At 51.5% G+C, this 17,100-nt stretch overlaps 1 protein-coding gene across 1 annotated transcript; it reads left to right on the top strand.

The window, feature by feature from the left end:
• Nucleotides 1-239: 239 nt before the first annotated feature.
• ZNF541 (zinc finger protein 541) lies at nucleotides 240-17,002 on the top strand. The gene is made up of 16 exons (XM_075489989.1): nucleotides 240-708; nucleotides 810-1,191; nucleotides 2,417-2,651; nucleotides 3,845-5,522; nucleotides 6,897-6,955; nucleotides 8,127-8,286; nucleotides 8,862-9,029; nucleotides 9,776-10,094; nucleotides 10,927-10,990; nucleotides 11,718-11,860; nucleotides 12,334-12,437; nucleotides 13,275-13,350; nucleotides 13,855-13,943; nucleotides 14,399-14,539; nucleotides 15,347-15,528; nucleotides 15,867-17,002. Exons 2-16 carry the CDS (start codon nucleotides 894-896, stop codon nucleotides 16,048-16,050), a joined length of 3,900 nt encoding a protein of 1,299 aa, XP_075346104.1. The 5' UTR covers nucleotides 240-708; nucleotides 810-893; the 3' UTR covers nucleotides 16,051-17,002.
• Nucleotides 17,003-17,100: the final 98 nt, after the last annotated feature.

Here is a 17,100-nt window from a genome sequence, read left to right on the forward strand (position 1 = left end):
CGCCCGCCGTTTCCCGCCACAGCCCCCCCCCGTCACGTGACGCCGCGCGCAGCCGCCCGGGGGTGAGGGCGGGGCGGTGCCACGAGGCGCGGCGGGCGCGCATGCGCTCGGCGGCGGGCGGGAAGGGCAGGGGCGCGAGGCGACGGGTGAGGCGGCCGCGCTGGTGAGGGATCCCCCCCCCCGCTTCCCTCCTTCCCCCCTCCTCCCCTCCTTTCCTCGTCTCCTCAGGCTCCCGGGCAGCCCCACACGGGCGGCTGGAGCTCCCCCCCTTCCCCTCGAGGAGAGGCCCCGGCCCTGGGGCAGTCCCCGTCTCCCTCCTCCCCATGCAGTTTCCTCAGGGGAGCCCCCCCTCACCCCAAGCTCTGGCCCTCCTGCAAGGCTGGGAGCAGCATTTCTGTCAGGGGAAGCCCCCTTCGCTCCCAGCCCCAGCCTTAGAGTGGCCCTACAGCCTCCTGCACGGCCAGGAGCAGCGTTTCCCTCAGGGAAAGCCCCCTTCATCCCCGGCCCTCGAGTGGCCCCACAGCCTCCCACAAGGCCAGGAGCAGCGTTTCCCTCAGGGAAAGCCCCCTTCACCCCCACCCCACTCTATTCCCCAGCCCTCCAAGCCTGCCTGCGGGGTCTCGGCAGCCCTGCTCTGCTTCAGAAGGCAGTGGTATGCCTTGTGTTTGCAACGGGAATCAGGATACTTCTGTTTCTTTCTCCGATAAGGTATGGTTGATGTAGGATCGATAGCCTGGTTGCAGTACTGGTTAGGGTTTGGTGAGTAACATCAAATCTGATTTAACTTTTCCTTTTTACATTTTGTTTAGGAGGCTCGTTGTCCTCACGCCCTCAAGTGTTGCTTTAGGTGGAAACGAAGCCCTGTTTAACTGGCCGTAAAGTCGGCGGCGGGCATGGACCAGTACCCCTTCGACGACGAGAACGCATTTCATTTGGAGATGCACCTCCCTGGATTTTCCGAAAGCCCGGGGCTGGTCTGTAGCGAGGCTCTCGACCACGATTTGTGCCTAAATGCCAAAGACGTGATGTACACGGGGCTGAGCGGCTTGGACGCGGTGCCTGGCCTCCCAGCTGCGGATGCGGGCAGGGATGCTCTGGAGGCCGATTTAAACACGCTCTCTCTGTACCCGGCGAAGGCCTGCGGCTCTGTTCAGCTCCTTGACGTGTCTGACTCGGGGTCCTCGCAGCACGGTGAGCGCGCTGGACTCTGCCTTCTCTGCCGATTTGAAGGGTGACTTAGGGATGAAAGCAGCCGGAGTTATTTAGTAGCTTTATATAGGTGGCAGAGTCCATTACGTGGCAATGTTTTTGGGGTAAAGAGGTGGATATGTGGGGTTTTTTTTTTTTAATCAGTAAGCGCTTTGAAAATGTTTCTTGTCGCCTTTTACCTGTAAAATGATGTTCAAATTGATAAAGCTGTAGAAGATGATAATAATTATAACACCTCTCTCTGACAGGAATTTCACTTCTGTCCTGTTTTCTTAAAATTACACCCTAGACAGGAATAGGTTTTTTGTTTTTTTTTTCTTTTTCCAAGAGTCCTTGCAACCTGCTCTCCAGCTGGAAATGGAAAATGCGAAGGCATTAAAATGATAGATTTGCTAACTGCGTTGCAAACATCTACATTACTGGCTTTCCCTCGAGCGGAGAAGAGACGTTCTGTTTAATTCTTTCTGCATTTCAAATTCTTTGTGAAATGGATTAAGCAGAATGGGCTTTTTCTAGGTCTGTCGTTGGAAGGAGAGCGCCCTTAGTAAAAGGCTCTTCTGGAGGGAATGGATGACTTAATTGCTAATGTATATAAAAGCACGCCCTGTTTGGGTGGCTTGAAAACAAAACAAATGAAAATCGGTAACTAGCAGCGCTGGAGTAAGAAAATGAGACTTTCTCCTAAGAATTGGGGCCTGATTTCTACTGATTGGCCAATTAATAACAGCTCATAACGGCTCATTTCCTACTGGGTGGGGAACCTTGGATTGCCTCCCAAAGTCCAATCCAGCGGGAAGTGCCCGGGTTATCACCTAGTCAAATTGCTGTAGATAAGATACCTTGAACAAAGCGGGTAGGTGTTATCTCGTTCCCTCCCTCTTTTCCCCAGAAAGAGGAGAAAATGGTAAAATTCGTTAGGAGGAGGTCCGAAGTGGGAAAGGACAGAACTTGGGCAAGGGTGGGACGTGGGTTTAGGTGTTTGTGGAGACCCTGGAAACAAAGCGGCTCCAGAGCTGCAAATCGTGAGGGGTGGAGCGGGTTTGTGGGACGTTCCTCCTCGTTTCTGTGCAGATACTCGGGCGTCACACCCAGGGGCCAGAGCCCTCCAGCAGAAGAGTTATAAAAAGAGACATTTTTATTAGTACTAAAGGGGGAAGCGTGTCATCGCAAGAGTAACCCGAGGATATCGCTTTCTCCCTCCCTTCAGAGCCGGGGCTTCCCACGCCGACGGTGCCGGAGGAGGCTGGAGGAGGAGGAGGCAGATCTGCGGGGAGGGGAAGGCATCCCCTCGGCTCTCCTCGGCCCTCGCTGCCGGGCTGCAGCCGCTGCGGGAAGGTGTTTGGCAGCGCCAGCGCTCTCAGCAAACACTGCCTGACCCACAGCCAGAAACGGGAACACGTCTGTGCCATCTGCAGCAAGGCCTTTAAGCGGCCGGACCACCTGTATGTAGGCATTCTCCCCTAAAAGCGTGTAGAGTTGCTGCGGTCTTTCCCAAATATAAATAAGATTGGCTCCTGCAGTGCTTTATTCTCCCATTCCAGAAGTTACAGCGCGTGTTAGTCTTTGTCGTGTTTTCAGGCTGGCAAACGTTGTGACGTTAGGTTACAAACCCACTTCCCTAGCAGATGCAAATTAGCTTTGAATTTTCCAGAGCGGGCTGGCGCAGGAAAAGCCTCAAAAGTATGTCTGTCTGTCCAGCTGCAGAAAAATCTGTGCTACCGAGCCCTGCCGCAGCAGCTTGGCTTCTTTTTTCCCTCCTGTCTGATGGCTGGCTTGGGAGAAATGGTGTGGAAGGTGGTCACTGGAGAGTCGACTTCTGACTTTTGGCAGCCGCTCTTCTAGGAACTGTTGTGAAAGATTGCTTATCGATGCAACCGCTGCCCGGAATCCTACGCTGCCCGGTGCTGTAAAGCTTTTATTACGAGTTCTGAAAAGCTCTGGAAACCCCAGCAGATTATTGTAGGTCCGGTTTTTGGCGGTGGCAGTCGGGGGCTAAGTGAAATACCGTTTTGCTTTGTGTCAGGCCGGAGCAGTTGCCGACAAACCTATTCTAACCTAAAATGTGCCTTTATGAAGTGACAGTCTGCAATTTTACAGCCATTTTTTGCTGGTTTAGGTAATGTGCCTGCCTAATTTCTTCTCTCTCTCTGCCGCCCTACCGTTTTCTACTCTAAAACAAGAGAGAGTTGTAACCAGCCTTTAGCTTGTGCCGACTGGCATCGCTGTGCACGCTTGCGGGCAGAACATGGCTTGATGTCCCTTCTGAGTTGGGTTCTGATTTGCTTTGTCCTTACCGTGCATGGGGGGCTGATAGGCTGGGGAGATCCTCCTGGATTCGGGGAGGATTTCGGATCCCTTTTGAGTCGTGTTTCCAGAGAGAGGCTGGCGATGGTGATAGAGCAAGCGGGATTGTTCCGTGTTGCAGTGGGAAAAGCAGTCAAGGGTGCTTTAGTGAACCTCTTCTGAAGAGAGGCCAAATTCTGCTTTGATTTATGTCCCGTGCAGTGTCTCTGCCTTGAGGAGAACTGTACTAAACCAAAGGAGTGCAAGAGCTGCAGTAGCTTAGGTGCAGAATGCCCTCCTTTTTCAGTCGGAAAGGCTAATATGCAATGTTTTCTTCTCTTGATCACCGCAGGAGCGGGCACATGTTGACGCATCAGAAAATAAAACCTTTCGTGTGCCCGGAACGAGACTGCGACAAGAGTTACTGCGATCACCGTTCGCTGCGCCGGCATTACGAACTGCAGCACAGCTTGTGCGGCTCGAAGGAGTCTCCTAAGGAAGGTGCCAGGGGGGAATCCCCGCTTCTTTCCGGTCCGTATATCCAAGGCAGCGGGAAATCGGCAGACAGACTGACTGCACCCTCAGAATCCGGCTCTTTCCCACCCAAAAGAGACCTGCTGAGGTGTGTTGTGAACAGCTTTGCAAATCCGAAGCTTCCCCTGGCTGCCTTGCCCTCCGCACAGCAGGCGGGTGCTGCCTTGACGGATTCCTCCCCAGCAAGCCAGGCCTCTTGCCTTGCATCTAACAGCAACGGACTTTCAGAGGTGGCGGGAGACGATATAACGAAGGATCGCCTCTCTTGCCCAAAGAGCACCGCTTCTTCCAACGTCTGTGCCGTGATAAATCCCGGCAACGTGTTTGTGATTGCGCCGGGCGAGAATGTAGTTACCGATCTGACCGGTAGGTCTTTTATTTCGGAAGCCCCGCTCCCCTCGGAGCCCTCGGGGCTGCAGTGTTGTCCCAACAGCGCCCTGCCCTGTTTTCCTGTGTTCAGAGGGCAGAAGCCGTCTGCAAACCAGTTGAGCGGTAACTTTCAGTGGATAAGGAACGTGCCGGTTTGCGCTAAACCCAAAAGGAATAGTGTCTGCCTTGCTCGCAAGCCGCCTGTCGCAGCGCAGGGTGTTTCGGAGGGGTTAGCTGGACCTTCCCGCACCTTCTCAGCCGCCTACGAGTGTCTGGATGCTTTGTCTTTCCCCGTTGCGCCTTTTAAGGCCGAAGAGGACGCGCCGAGTGAGTCGACCCTTGGTTGTTTTGAGGAAGCCTTTCAGTCAGGGAAAACCCAGGACTTCCACCCGTGGGAGAACGCCGGGGAGTTGAGTTTTCCGGAGGTTCAGAAGCATGGCGTGCCACAGAGCGAGACCAGGCAGCTCTTCCCGAAATCCCAGGAGCCCGCTGCCTGCCCGGAGCCGCTGCAGGTGCAGCAGCAGCTCTTCCAGGTGGTCACCGAGTCTCAGCAGGTCCTGTCTCACGCCCAGGCGCTGGCTCCGTCCCCACGGGTGGCTCCCGAGGCCGAGCACCTGCCAGCAAACTCCCTCCAAGCAGGGTTTCAGCAGCCGCCCCCCTCGGCTCCCCATCTGACGGAGTACGACCCTTCTGCATACCTGCAAAAGACCGCACCCCGGTTCCAGGGCGTTTCGTCAGACGGGGAGAAACAAGGACCGCAGGCAGCCCCTGCCTTTCCCTCCCCTGTGACAGAATACGCAGGATTGAGAGACTCCTGTGCTCCTAGGCAGCTCCAGTATGCAATGCCTGGAAGTGCCGTGGGAAGCCGCTCTTCCGGGAGGTCGAATCAGCTAGAAAACAAGGCTTCTGCATTTAAAAAAGAGAAGAGTAAAGATCGTAGCACGGCGGCAGGCGGGAAACCGCCGGCGGGCGCTGGCCGCTCTTGGCGTCTGCCTGCCGTCCGCAGGGAGAAGCTGATGTTTGGGCCGAGCTGCGCGGCTCCCCCGAGTCAAGTGGCCATGGCGTCCTTCTCGCCGGCTCCCGCGGCCGGGGCCACGCGCAGGCTGACCATTTTCAACAGGATTCAAGTACGTCAGCGTGCTCTCTTCGCTTTTAGCCGTCTGGTATTTGAGTTTGTGTCTGGGAGCCGTTTACTCTCTTCCTGCGCTCTTTTAAGTGCTTTTTATTAGCGTAGACAGCTCTAGATTCACCAGTAACAGTACTTAGCGCTTACACAGCACTTGACACCTCCAGAGCGCTCTGAAAACCATTAACTAATTAATCCAGTGCCAAAGGTTTAGAAATAATTTAATGAGATCAAGTCTTGGGATATTTAGTAACGTGATACATAGCCTTTCACCCGGCTGCTTGGTCGGGCTTGCGCACAGGTCGGTGATAATCGAAAGCTGCGATGTTCAGCGAGCTCTGTGCCCGTGGAACGGAAACGGCTTTCTCGAGTGGGAATAATCGGTGTCTGGCTGCCCGTGGGAGGGCGGGGAGATTGAGAGTCAACCTAGAGGAGCTGCTCACCTTTAGAGATCAGTCTCTGGAGGTCAAAGTCAAAGTATGTTAATTGAGGGGAGTGTGGAAGCTTGCGTTCCGGATAAACGTGCTGCGGCTGCTTTGGGGACTCAATATCTCCGAAGTTTGGGGCTGGTTTAAGTGCTTTTTGGTTAGTAATTGGATGTCAGGCTCGCACGCAGGTGTGAAAACACCTTGCCCTGTCCCGAGGGGGTTGCTGCTGCCTCCCGCCTGGGGCCGAGGGGACCGGCAGCCCTCAGGATTGCTAACGTGCTGAGGTTGAACCCAGGCGGTGTTGCTCCCCTTTCCTTTCTGGCTCCTCAGAAAGGCGCTCTGGTGTTACTTCAGCAGTCAAGGTGGGAAATCCGGTGGCTTAGGGGACTCTTAGATTTGCATTCCTCTAACCCCGGGAGATTTTTGGGAGCCTGGGTGATACACGGGGCACGAGCGCATCCCCGTCCTGCTCCCGAGTGCCCGTTCTTGATCTGGCAGCCTGGCGTTAGCAGAGTCGATGCCGGCAGCAGCTGGGGATCAGGATGATCCCGTCCTCCCCGCCTCACCAGAGCTCTGGAGCCGGGCACATGGCATGGGAACCGCGCGTGGCTGAGGAATCGGAGCGTGGCCGCCCCTGCGTGCAGCTTGTGATGGAAATAATGCAGTTTGATATCGCGTTGTGTAAACGGGGATTCCCGTTCACATGTGCGCTTACAGCGCGCGCACGTATCGAAGTATCACAAGGAGTATTTATTGATGACCGTGCAGATCCATGAGTTCAGTTAACGAGCATTGCTTTGCTGTGCAAGTGCAAAGTGTTGTTTTCCTGGAGAAAACAGCTCAGATACTCCATTTCTTTTATTTTTGAAGACGGAATGACTATATTTTAAAGCTTTATTTGCAGGCAGAGTAACATCTGCTTTTGATTATTGTTTCTTTAACTGCAGGGTGGAAACATCTACAGCCTCACTCACGCAGCGAAGGAAGAAAACTCGTCAGCTGGGTGGTAAGCAGGTTGTGCCGAGGTTGTGAGGGTGGTGGTTGTTTTCTGGAGCGCGTGTTAGCGCCTAGACAGGCACGCTTCTCTTCCCCCAGGATTGAGATTTAACATAGCCTTTTCGTTTGGCTAGCTTTCGATTGTGCTAATTAATAAATTAGAACCACAAGGCTTTTGACCCGATTTCTAACTCGCCGTCGTAAAACTCGTGCAGCGACTGAAGCGTGACAGGGAGGTAACTTGAGTGAAATGTTGAAGACTACGAAGGAGGTAGTAAGGAAGGACCAGCCTTGTTCTTGTCACGTGTTACAACAATAAAAGGCCAAAAGTTCACTAGGAAAGTAAAGAAACGGAAATCTGGGATAACGTTAAGGGATTCACCTCGTCGAAGGCTTTCCAGGTGGCTGGGGGGGCTACGGGCTTCGCTCTCCACCGCATTCCTGGTGAGCAGTCTGCCTGTAAAGAGTTGTATCGCATTATAATCGTGGAGGCAGGCTCTGCATTGAGGTTTTAAAAGCGATTAGCTAATTTTACGGTTAATTATTGTTTTTTTAGAGTGAGTTTGTGACTCCGTTCTCTCAGCTGGAGAAAATAAACATGCTTCCCTCTTCTGTGGTAATTGCCACTTGCCTTTGGCGCAGGGACCGCACACCTCTGGTGTTTTCCCTGTATGTAAATCACGAGGGGGAGTTGCCCACAAACGATCCGTTTTTCCATTGGCGAAATGGGATCTTTCAGAAATTCCACGCCGTACGAAATGCGTGGTGTGGAAGAAAAACGCTCCTGGAGTTGTTCACGCGGGTCGTTCTTTTTTGGTGTCGCAGTTAGAAAGCGATGTCTGTAACTTTGAAAATAATATTTGTCCATTTGAATTTTTAATAATTGTCCAATTAACAATTCCTGTGACCGCTCCAAAGAGAAGGTGTCTTAACCACGTCTCTTACTTGAGGCTGTGTTGTTATAATGCTGGTGATTGACGTCCCGCTGGGGAGTTTTCTCTAGTTAACATCTTTTGCTGCCAAATGAACCGCGGAGATTTCCCAACTAGACATGAAATGAGCTCTACGGCAGGAAATGCGAGCGTGGCTCTAACGTCGATAGTGATTACCTTCTTGTTTTTAAAAGTGGTTCAACTTCATAACGTTCATTTTCCATCCCTTTATCTCGATTTTTCCCTTAGCAGTAAGACCGCTGCTGCTCCTACTGATGGCGGCGACTGCCAAAGCGGCGTTCTCCGCAAGAGCTGCGGTCAGCTGTTTTACACCGAGAACGGTCTGGAGAGCCGCGGGTGTTTTCCTGGTGAACAATGGCATTTGCCACAAAGGAAGGAGGAACAGCAGGTAAAGGGAAACCGAATCCCTCCGTGCTTGTTATTGAACAGGAATTGGAATTAAGGTCGTGGGGGTTCTTTAAAACCTGCCTGTGGTGTGTGGAGATAAAAGGTGTGGGGCAACTCGCCCTTTGTCCCGAGAATTCAGATGAGTACCAGAGTGGGATCCGGCATCACGGTGCTGTCGAAGCCCTTTGAGTGGGCGTTACGTAGCGGGCGTTCTTGAATAATTGTACTATTTTGAAAGCTGCTGGTATTTCCAGCAACGTTCCTTACTCTACAGCTGTGAAGCCTGAGTGCAAAATGTAAACCTGACTGTTCTCGCTGATAGTGTGAACTTGGGAGCTCAGCTTTGCAAAAATAAGGAATTGGTGCCATCAGGATTCCTCTTCTGGGCTCTGGCTAAATTACGTTGCGCTTAGAGAAACTCCCTCAGCGTAGTAGCTCTTATTGTCATCATTATTTTATGTAACGGAGAAACCATTCGGAAGTGACTTGAAAGAACGGTTTGCGAGGCGCTTTGACGTCCTCGGATGGCTGACGCCAGAAGATACACCTTGTACCCTTGCTTGTGTTTGTGGTAAGGTGTGCGACGCAGGAGACGGAAACGCTCGGAAACTGTCGCTGGAGGCAGCAGGAGATGGAAACTGTCCCCCAAAACCCGAGGTGCCTTTAGAGGACGGCACAGTGGCTCCTCTGGTGATTCCTGTCTCTGTGCCGGTGACGGCTGCAAACTCGCAAGGAGGGAACAAGGTGGGTGGCGATTGTATTCCTCGAGTATTTTAACGGTTTCGCGATAGCACCTTAGTTAGCCGACTGCGCTGGAATCGCTTCTTTGAGCGACGGGTCACCAGTGTGCGAGTTTCGCTGGCTCGGTCAGCAGCTTAGCGTTATGGCTCCCTTAAATCCCCCGAGTGATGTTCAAGTAACACCGCGGTAGTGGACTAGGTGATGATGCCGACAGTTATGGACTCGGTGAAGGTTCCAGGGTCCATCCCAGTAATTTATTGGAAATAGTTAACCCATTAATCACCTTGAGTTGCATGAAAATAAAAGGTGACGTGGGAAGTATCAACAGTCTGAGGCAGGACAGATACTTGGCATTAAAGCCTAGGAAAATACTCGAGGCGGTTTAAAGAATTTCAAGACGATTTCAGAATTTACTTCTTTCTCTGACTACAAAAAAAACTTGCAGAGGGTTCTTTTCAACAGTTCTTGTTCTCATGAGAGTGTCTGTTGGCTTCCCCAGAGCCATCTACGCGAGTAAGGACTAGAGCAGAGGGTCCTCTGGCTGCACTCCTCACACAGTTTTGGGCTGGGGTGGTCATTACGGAGCTCGGAATAATAAATCCTGACGCCGAGAGTCTAAAGGAAAACCAGATAAAAATCCTATGCAATTTCAAGCTTCCTTCTGTATCTTTTCAAGTGCCTTGAACTTGTTCCGCTGCTTTTCCGTGAGAAACGGGGCTTTGACGGTTTGTTTGGGATTGTTTGTCCAGGTTACTGAAAAGGACAGCCCGGATGGGAAGGACCTCAAAGAAACCTTGCACCAGAAAAAGCGAAAGAGGCCAAAATCCCTTTTTATCCCACCGCCGCCGGCCCCTGAAGCCCAACCCGGGGTGGGAGGATGTTACCAGAGTCACCTTCGTTCGCCCGTGTTCCTGGTGGATCATCTGCTGAGAGACTTGTTCCAGCACTCTCCTTACACGCCGCCGCCGATGCTCAGCCCCGTACGGGAAGGATCAGGCCTCTATTTCAGCACTCTCTGCTCTTCCTCTGCTAACGGTGATCCCAACCAGCTGTTCAGTGCTGTATTAGGTAATAAAATCCTAATGTCTGCACTCAACAGATAATAGAGCTGGAAAGGAATCCAGCTGGCTATTGCACAGGCTGCAGGAACGGAAAACCGACCCGCAGTCATTTTCCCCAAGATAGGTTGTAAATTAAAATGGTGTCCACCTTCCTGTAGGGTAAACGACTGCGTTGTATGCAGGGCAGTGGAAATAGGGACGTCCGCATGCAGCAGTTTAAGTTACTCGTAAACCGATGACCTGATTTTATTGTACCTGTTTGTGGTAAAAATTTATCTTAATCTAAGTATTGAAAACACGTAGTGGTTACACCCAAACGATCCTGTCATAAAACTGCCGAAGACGCTGCAGCGGGCACCTGGGTCTCAGGCAGCAGCCCAGGGAACGCGGTTTTCCTCCGGCTTCGGCTTCTGCTCGGTGGTTTGTCGTCTGTACTTATTGAGAGACCGCAGCCGAGTCGAGGAGTTGTGCCTACGACTATGGGCAGGCCCCGGCTCTGCTCGTGCCTTCCAAAGAAGGCTTTAAAAAATAGAAGTAGGTGACTTTGACTTTGTGATTCCTGGTGTGAAACAGGGGGTGTAAACAGCCTACCGGGGTTTTGCTCCGATACTGGCGTTTGCTTATAAAAAATACAGAACCGCTCGGTCCCTGCGTGGCTGACTTCTGAAATTGTATCCCGATGGTCCCTCTCGAGAGCTTCCAAAGTGAGCAATTTCACCGAAACGAGGGGAATGCCGAGAGAATCGTTAGTGGTTTGCGACGATGATGATGTAAGGGAAGGCTAAAGGAGGCTCTCGGCAGAATGATTTTTATCTTGAGCGGTTTTTTGTCTCTTTCAGGCAGAATGGACAGGGACTTTGGATTTTGTCTGATGAAGGATAACACCAAAATCAGCATTCAGCCGTGAGTTATGGCACAGCAGTTAGGATGACGGCAAACATTTGGGAAACGGGTGATGAGGGAACTGCCGTGTGGCGGTCTAGCGTGTGGCTGGTGCAAGTGCGTGGGCTGCGCGGGCCTTCGGAGGTGACGTTGACCTTCTCCCTCCCACCATCCTGTCGCTTGGCTGACTCTCGTTGTCCTGCATCGCTGGTGAGATTGATCGCGGTTTTTTGGCCAGGTGATACCACGTGCTGGCCAGAATGAAGCTGCAGCGAGATGCCCAGCGCTCTCCCAGTGAAGTACTGGCTTCATTTACCAGTTAGGCTGGCGTCATAAAGACGGACGCCCGTCTCCCTCGTCCTGCACCGTGTTCAGATGTGCTTTTTTGTCCGTGCTCGCAGCCTCCTCTCTCTTCTTGCCGCTCGCTATTTGTGAGGCTCGCTTTGCAACTCATTTTGTCAGGTCTCGAGGATGGGAGAACAAACTTTCTTGATTGATTGGAGGGCAAAAGGATTCCAGGGACAGCACGGTGACGATGTTAGGGCCAAGAAGTGACCGTGAAAGTTGTTAGAGGAGAGCTAGTAATGCTTTGCTGGGAAATGTCTTGCACACGTGCCGTGTTTATTACAGCTGAGCCTTGCTCGTCACACGTCCCCTCTTTCTAAGCGTGCGGGTGCGTAACTGCGTGCTGTCGTGCTGGCTCCCTTCACAGCTTGCCTTCCTCACCTCCTCTTTCTTATTACTTTAGGCACATCAACGTCGGAAGTCGATTTCAGGCAGAGGTACCGAACCTCCGGGATCGATCGCATTTGGAAAAGGACGAACAGGCAGCATCGTTGGTGTGGAAGCCCTGGGGAGACATCGCGACTAACCCGGAAACACAGGACAGAGGTTTCTTTAACGCTTTTCTTCCAAGGCCGCCCCCGAGATGCCAGGGTTCAAAAAGTCCACGTTTTCACAGCAGCTTTTTGTACGTTCAGATTCTCCCCCTTCTTTCCTCGACCACCTTCGCACGTGGCAGTGTTAGAGGGAAGGAGATTGCTCGGTTCTGGTAGAAGAGCGAACAGCTAACAACTGTTACGCTCTCAGTAGCATCTTCCATGAGAAATGACGAGGGGCATTTGTATCTGTCCCACCTCCCCTGCAGCGACCTTGGAAGAGGGGAGGTTTGCCTCTGGAGTTCGCGGTCCCGAGGCTGTTCTTAAGGCAGAGACGGCGATACCTGGGTAGTTGGGACATTTTTTTTCTGAGCCTTGGTCTCCAGTCTGCACTTGCTGCGCTTGTCCTGTTTTCCCTCTCTCTTGTATCGCGCCTTTTCTCCTTTCTTGACAGAAACTTTCTCTTGGTTTTCCTTGCACCTGTAGTAACAGAACTGCTCAACATGGCCTGCTCCAGCGTCATGCCGGGGGGGGGAACGAACCTGGAGCTAGCCTTGCATTGCCTGCATGAAGCACGAGGCAGCGTTCTGGTAAGAAGCCGCTGTTTGATCGTAATTAATAACGGACTAGGACAGCCTTCGTTACTGGTGCGAGACGGGAGTTGCTCCGAGTTTTCTATTCCACAGACTGGAATCCGGTCTCTTGGCTGAATGTGCAGAGTTCTTGCGTGCTGCCTGTTGCCGCGGTCTGTGTTAACGTCTCTTGGGATTGCAGACCCTCTCCTGGTGTATAAATAAGAGCTTGTTCTGTCTCTCGTAAATTCTGTGATGATTTGCAGAATATAAGTACTGCTACCCCGAATGCTAGGAGCGAAGGAACTGCTGTATCAGATAAAACCCGCGGTCTGCTCTAGATAAACGTCCTGTACTTGACAACTGCAACGTCCCTAGGCGCTCCTTGCCGAGCAAACGCCTCCAGCCTGGTCCCGGCTAAGCCCCGAGTGGGTCTGCTTTGCTCCCTCTTCTTTGAAGAAGGGATTTAACAACGCTCAAACGTAGCCGAGGACCGGGCGTACGCTGCGTCTCCACGAGGAGGCTCTACGAGCACGTCTGCTGCGGCAGGGACGGGCCGAGAATGACTCCAGCAGAGAGAGATCGTCTCCTGGAGGTGGGGGCAGGTGGGGTCCCGCAGCTTGGTCCCTGGAGATCTCCTGAGCCTCTGTTTTCTTAAAACGGGTGGATTTGAGGAAATATTTCCATAACCTCCAGCGGGCTGAGGTGATCCCGAAGCGCTGTTGCTGAGCGTTGGGCAAAATCTTCCTACAGTGGACTGAATCACTGAAGTAGCGAAATAGCTGAAAGCAAGACTTTACCTTTTTGCCCCTCCTGAGGGGGGAATCTAAAGTCTTTTTATATTAAACCTTGCAGGAGGCTCTGGAGATGCTGCTTTTTGGGGCGCCTCAGAAATCTGAATCCCATCCTCTGGCTAATTATCGTTACGCAGGTAAACTGGAAGCAGAGCTTGTTCCTTCACCTGGAATGCGAACAGATACTGGGGTTCCCTTCCTGTACTCTGATTTACAGAGTTTCTTTTAAAAAATGTGTGAACAATGATTCGTGTTCTTTGGGGCGGGGAAGGTAGTAGCAAAGCGCTTCATTTTAATCTGTTTACGGTGCTTTTTTATGGGGGAATGCCTTGTTCTTGCGTTTCAACCTGCTGCTTGAATGTGCGCTGCCCTGCAGTGACACCCAACGGGAGAAGCACGCTGAAACGTGGCAATGCCAAATGCTCGTTGCCGTACGCTCTTCCTTTCAGTTGTGCCCGTGCGTTACAGCATGCAGGGCTCGTCTGCCGGCGGTAATAACTGCTATTGCTAACGAATTTCCCGCTGTGTTTGCTAATCGCTTTCTGAAGGAGGAGAGACGTCAATACGTGAATAATAAATTGTGCTGATTTCTCTTAGGCCGTCAGCGATCTAACGGTTTGCGTGTTGCTGGTTGTTCCTAGGTTCCGATACGTGGACGCCTCTCGAGAAGCAGTTGTTTAAAAAGGCTTTTTGTGTACACAAGAAGGATTTTTACCTGATACAGAAGAAGGTAAGGCCGTTAGACCGAGGTGGACCTCGGGCTGTTAGCGTTGACAGTTTGAACCCAGAAAGTCCTGTTTGGAATTGTGTGTTGGAGTCCCGTTCTCTGAAACCTGGTGTCTGCTTCTTAATGCTAAAAAGCCACCGGCACAAGACGTTATTTGCCCTCATGTATAGCTACAACAGAATATTTAATACCTCTGGTGCAAAATACCAGAGAGATTAAAATAACAATGGAACGTTACACTGACCGCCTGCGTGGAACGTACGGTTCTGCCCTTCCAGTGCTTCTCCACAGCCTTTTCAGAAGAGGAAGGTTTGTTTTCTGTCCGATCGTGCCCGTACGGTGCGTTGCGATAACCGGAGAGAACGGGGGAAAGAAAAACGGATTTGTTGTATATCTGTGCCTTAAATGCTTTGCTACAGTATCTCAGTTATAGATTCCTTTTGTTTTTCTCGCAATAGATTCAGACTAAGAATGTGTCCCAGTGTGTTGAATATTACTATATCTGGAAAAAAAAAATTAAATTTGACTACAGTCGAGCTCAAGTAATAGAAAAAAAGGTCAAGAGAGACAAGGATGAGGTGGAAGAGACTGAAGACAAGGTAGAAAAACTGCCGGGGGTTTGTGCGAGATGCCGCTCCTCAATGAAAACCTCTGCCGAAGGTTGAAGGGTGCAGCAGATGCTGCTCAGGGAGAGGGCCTGGTTTTATTCTGCCGCTGCTTCGATAAACTTATTCTGCAGGATAAGTTTGCAACGACAAAGCGCTATTCCGTAGTTAGCACCATTCCTAAAATGTGCTCTTCCTCTTTACAGACAGTATTTGTTAACCGGCACGGGTGCCAGCACATTTAGATAAGATAATTCCCAACTACTTACTAACGTTAATCATCCTGTTCGCCTTAAACTTGTTGCTGGTGATTTTTGGGGATATTCTGTAACGTCCCAGTGCTCCGTAAAAGGAACTGCTGGTGACGTGGCTCTGCAAGGGGGATCGCTAGAACGTTCCTTGCCGGTAAACAGGAATTTGGTTCACAGGAATATTTTTTGTGTGGTAGGAGCTGGGTAACCGTCTGACTTCAGTGCTCGGTAATTCTACGCCTTAGACCTCTTGTAGGGAGTTTTGTGGAGGAAAGCGCTATTCCACTTAGGGTAGTATAAATGAGGGGGTTTTTCTGCCGAGGGCTGTGTTTGCCCCCCGCCCTCACTGTCGGATTCCAGCGGGTTTTCGCCTGTTTAGCGTTGGGAGGAGTTCACCTGGGCAGGCTTGGGCTGAGAGATGGTTTTGTGCTGGTTGTAATGGTTCTAACAGCCTGGGCAATTCAGATTCGTCAAGCTGAATGAATTTTTACTTTAGCTATTCACCTTTCGGAAGAGAAGGCAAAATTAACGAAGGCTCTCCGATTTACAGGCTGTTTGCAGCCCGAAGAAGAGGCACCGTCTCCTGCCGAAGGACGGCATGAAGATAAAGCAGAGGAGTTACAGAAAGACGCCCCGCAGCACGGGCAGTCCCTCCTGCGGTCCCCGTGAGTCTCCGTACCAGGCTGGCGCCGCAGAGGGTCGGGGTGTGTTTCCGTGTAGAGAGTGTGAAAGGTAGTTATTAATCTTTGCTCGAGAAACCCGCTGCTTTTGGCTACAATTGGTTTAAACTGTCAAAGCCACCCAGGGGGCGGAGGGGAAGCGGGCTGGGGCAGCCCGAGGGTTACCCCTGCCCCTCCGCCTTCTTGCCGTTTTGTTTGACTTTCAACCCAAAGATCTCTCTTGTTTAACCACCGCCGTCCCACGCAGCAGAGCGAAGCGGTGGAACTGTGTCGCGCCACGCACCGAAACGTACAGAAACTCACAAAAGTCGAAATAATGAAGCTTTGGTTTAACGGTGTTTATCGAATGAAAAAAAAAAAAATAATCCCTGTTTGTTTTCTAACTTCCAGGGTGTTTGACAAGGTAAAAGGTAGGAACGCTCATATGAAAAGCCATCGCCTGCAGGAGCAGGTAGAGCCTCTCGAGATCAAACGGCCCTTGAAGCATTTTAAAAGTGAGGCAAAGATGGAAGAAACCCAGCTGCTGACCTCCTCCAACGGTAACTGGGAAACTGGGACTTCAGAGTACCAGTGAGGTTCCTTTTCCCTGTTTAGAAAAACACGTAAACCTCCTCTAGCACCGGGGCAGTGGCTGAGCTCTGGGGAGGATTAGAGGACACGGGGATGCCCCCACTCTTCGCTCCGATGCTGAAAAACCGCCTCGGCTTTTCCTGCCGTGGAAAAGCGCTCGGCGAAGCCGCGGAGAACGTTTGCTAAAGGGTTTCTGGGGGAAAAGCCGCAACTTTGTGTGCGTAGTGTGTTTTAAAAATTTATTTGGGTTTTCTCAGCGGTTAGCGCCAATGGCTGGTGTCGAGTTTGACCGCCACGTGAAGGCATCGAGTGTTCCTTACTTGTATCGACACTGCAAAGACGGGCGCTAAATGGAGCGTGCGTGCCTGGCGTTGAGTTACAATTACGCGTGGCTGGGAAAACAGGCAGTGGTTCGCGACTGTGAAATGGCTGTTGTACACGTGCTGGAAGCTCTTGACTTCTGCTTTTGTTTAAAGAAGTCCTTTGCCTCCACGTGAACAAAAAGTTGGGTGCCCTTGGCCCTCGCTTTTTGCGATGGGTTTTGGGGTGTGGTGGTGGTAGAAAGAAACGGAACAGGGAAAATCACGGAGAAATGGTCATCGGGTTTAATACTTTGTTTTGCCATGAAGTGATAGTCATGCACAGCATTTCAGATCAAACACAGCGCTCTTCTGATCCGAGTAAGGGTGGGTTTGTTTTTTTTTTTTTTTTTTTTAATGCGCTTTCTACTTAGCTCATTAAATTGGGTTCTTGAATAGCAGATGTAAAAGTTCTTGGACAGCTCTTTCTGGTTACGCTACAAATAATTAAATAATTAAAGCAAAACTCGTTACGCTTGGTTGGCGGCGCGAACGCGGCGTGCTACGGCGTACATCGGTCTCGAAAGCGGAACCCGGGCACCCGCTTCCACAGGCCCAGTCCCTCGGTGGGTGGGCATGGGGGTGTAAGGAAGGATCCTTATTATTCCTAAAACTCTTTTGAAAGTTAAAGCTTGAGACAGCAAACCGGCGGGGTCTGGGGACTGCTCCGGGCTGCGGCTTCGAAGCTCCTTCAC

The sequence above is a fragment of the Mycteria americana genome, unplaced genomic scaffold (assembly GCF_035582795.1).
Source record: "Mycteria americana isolate JAX WOST 10 ecotype Jacksonville Zoo and Gardens unplaced genomic scaffold, USCA_MyAme_1.0 Scaffold_43, whole genome shotgun sequence".
Classification (NCBI taxonomy): Eukaryota; Metazoa; Chordata; class Aves; order Ciconiiformes; family Ciconiidae; genus Mycteria; species Mycteria americana.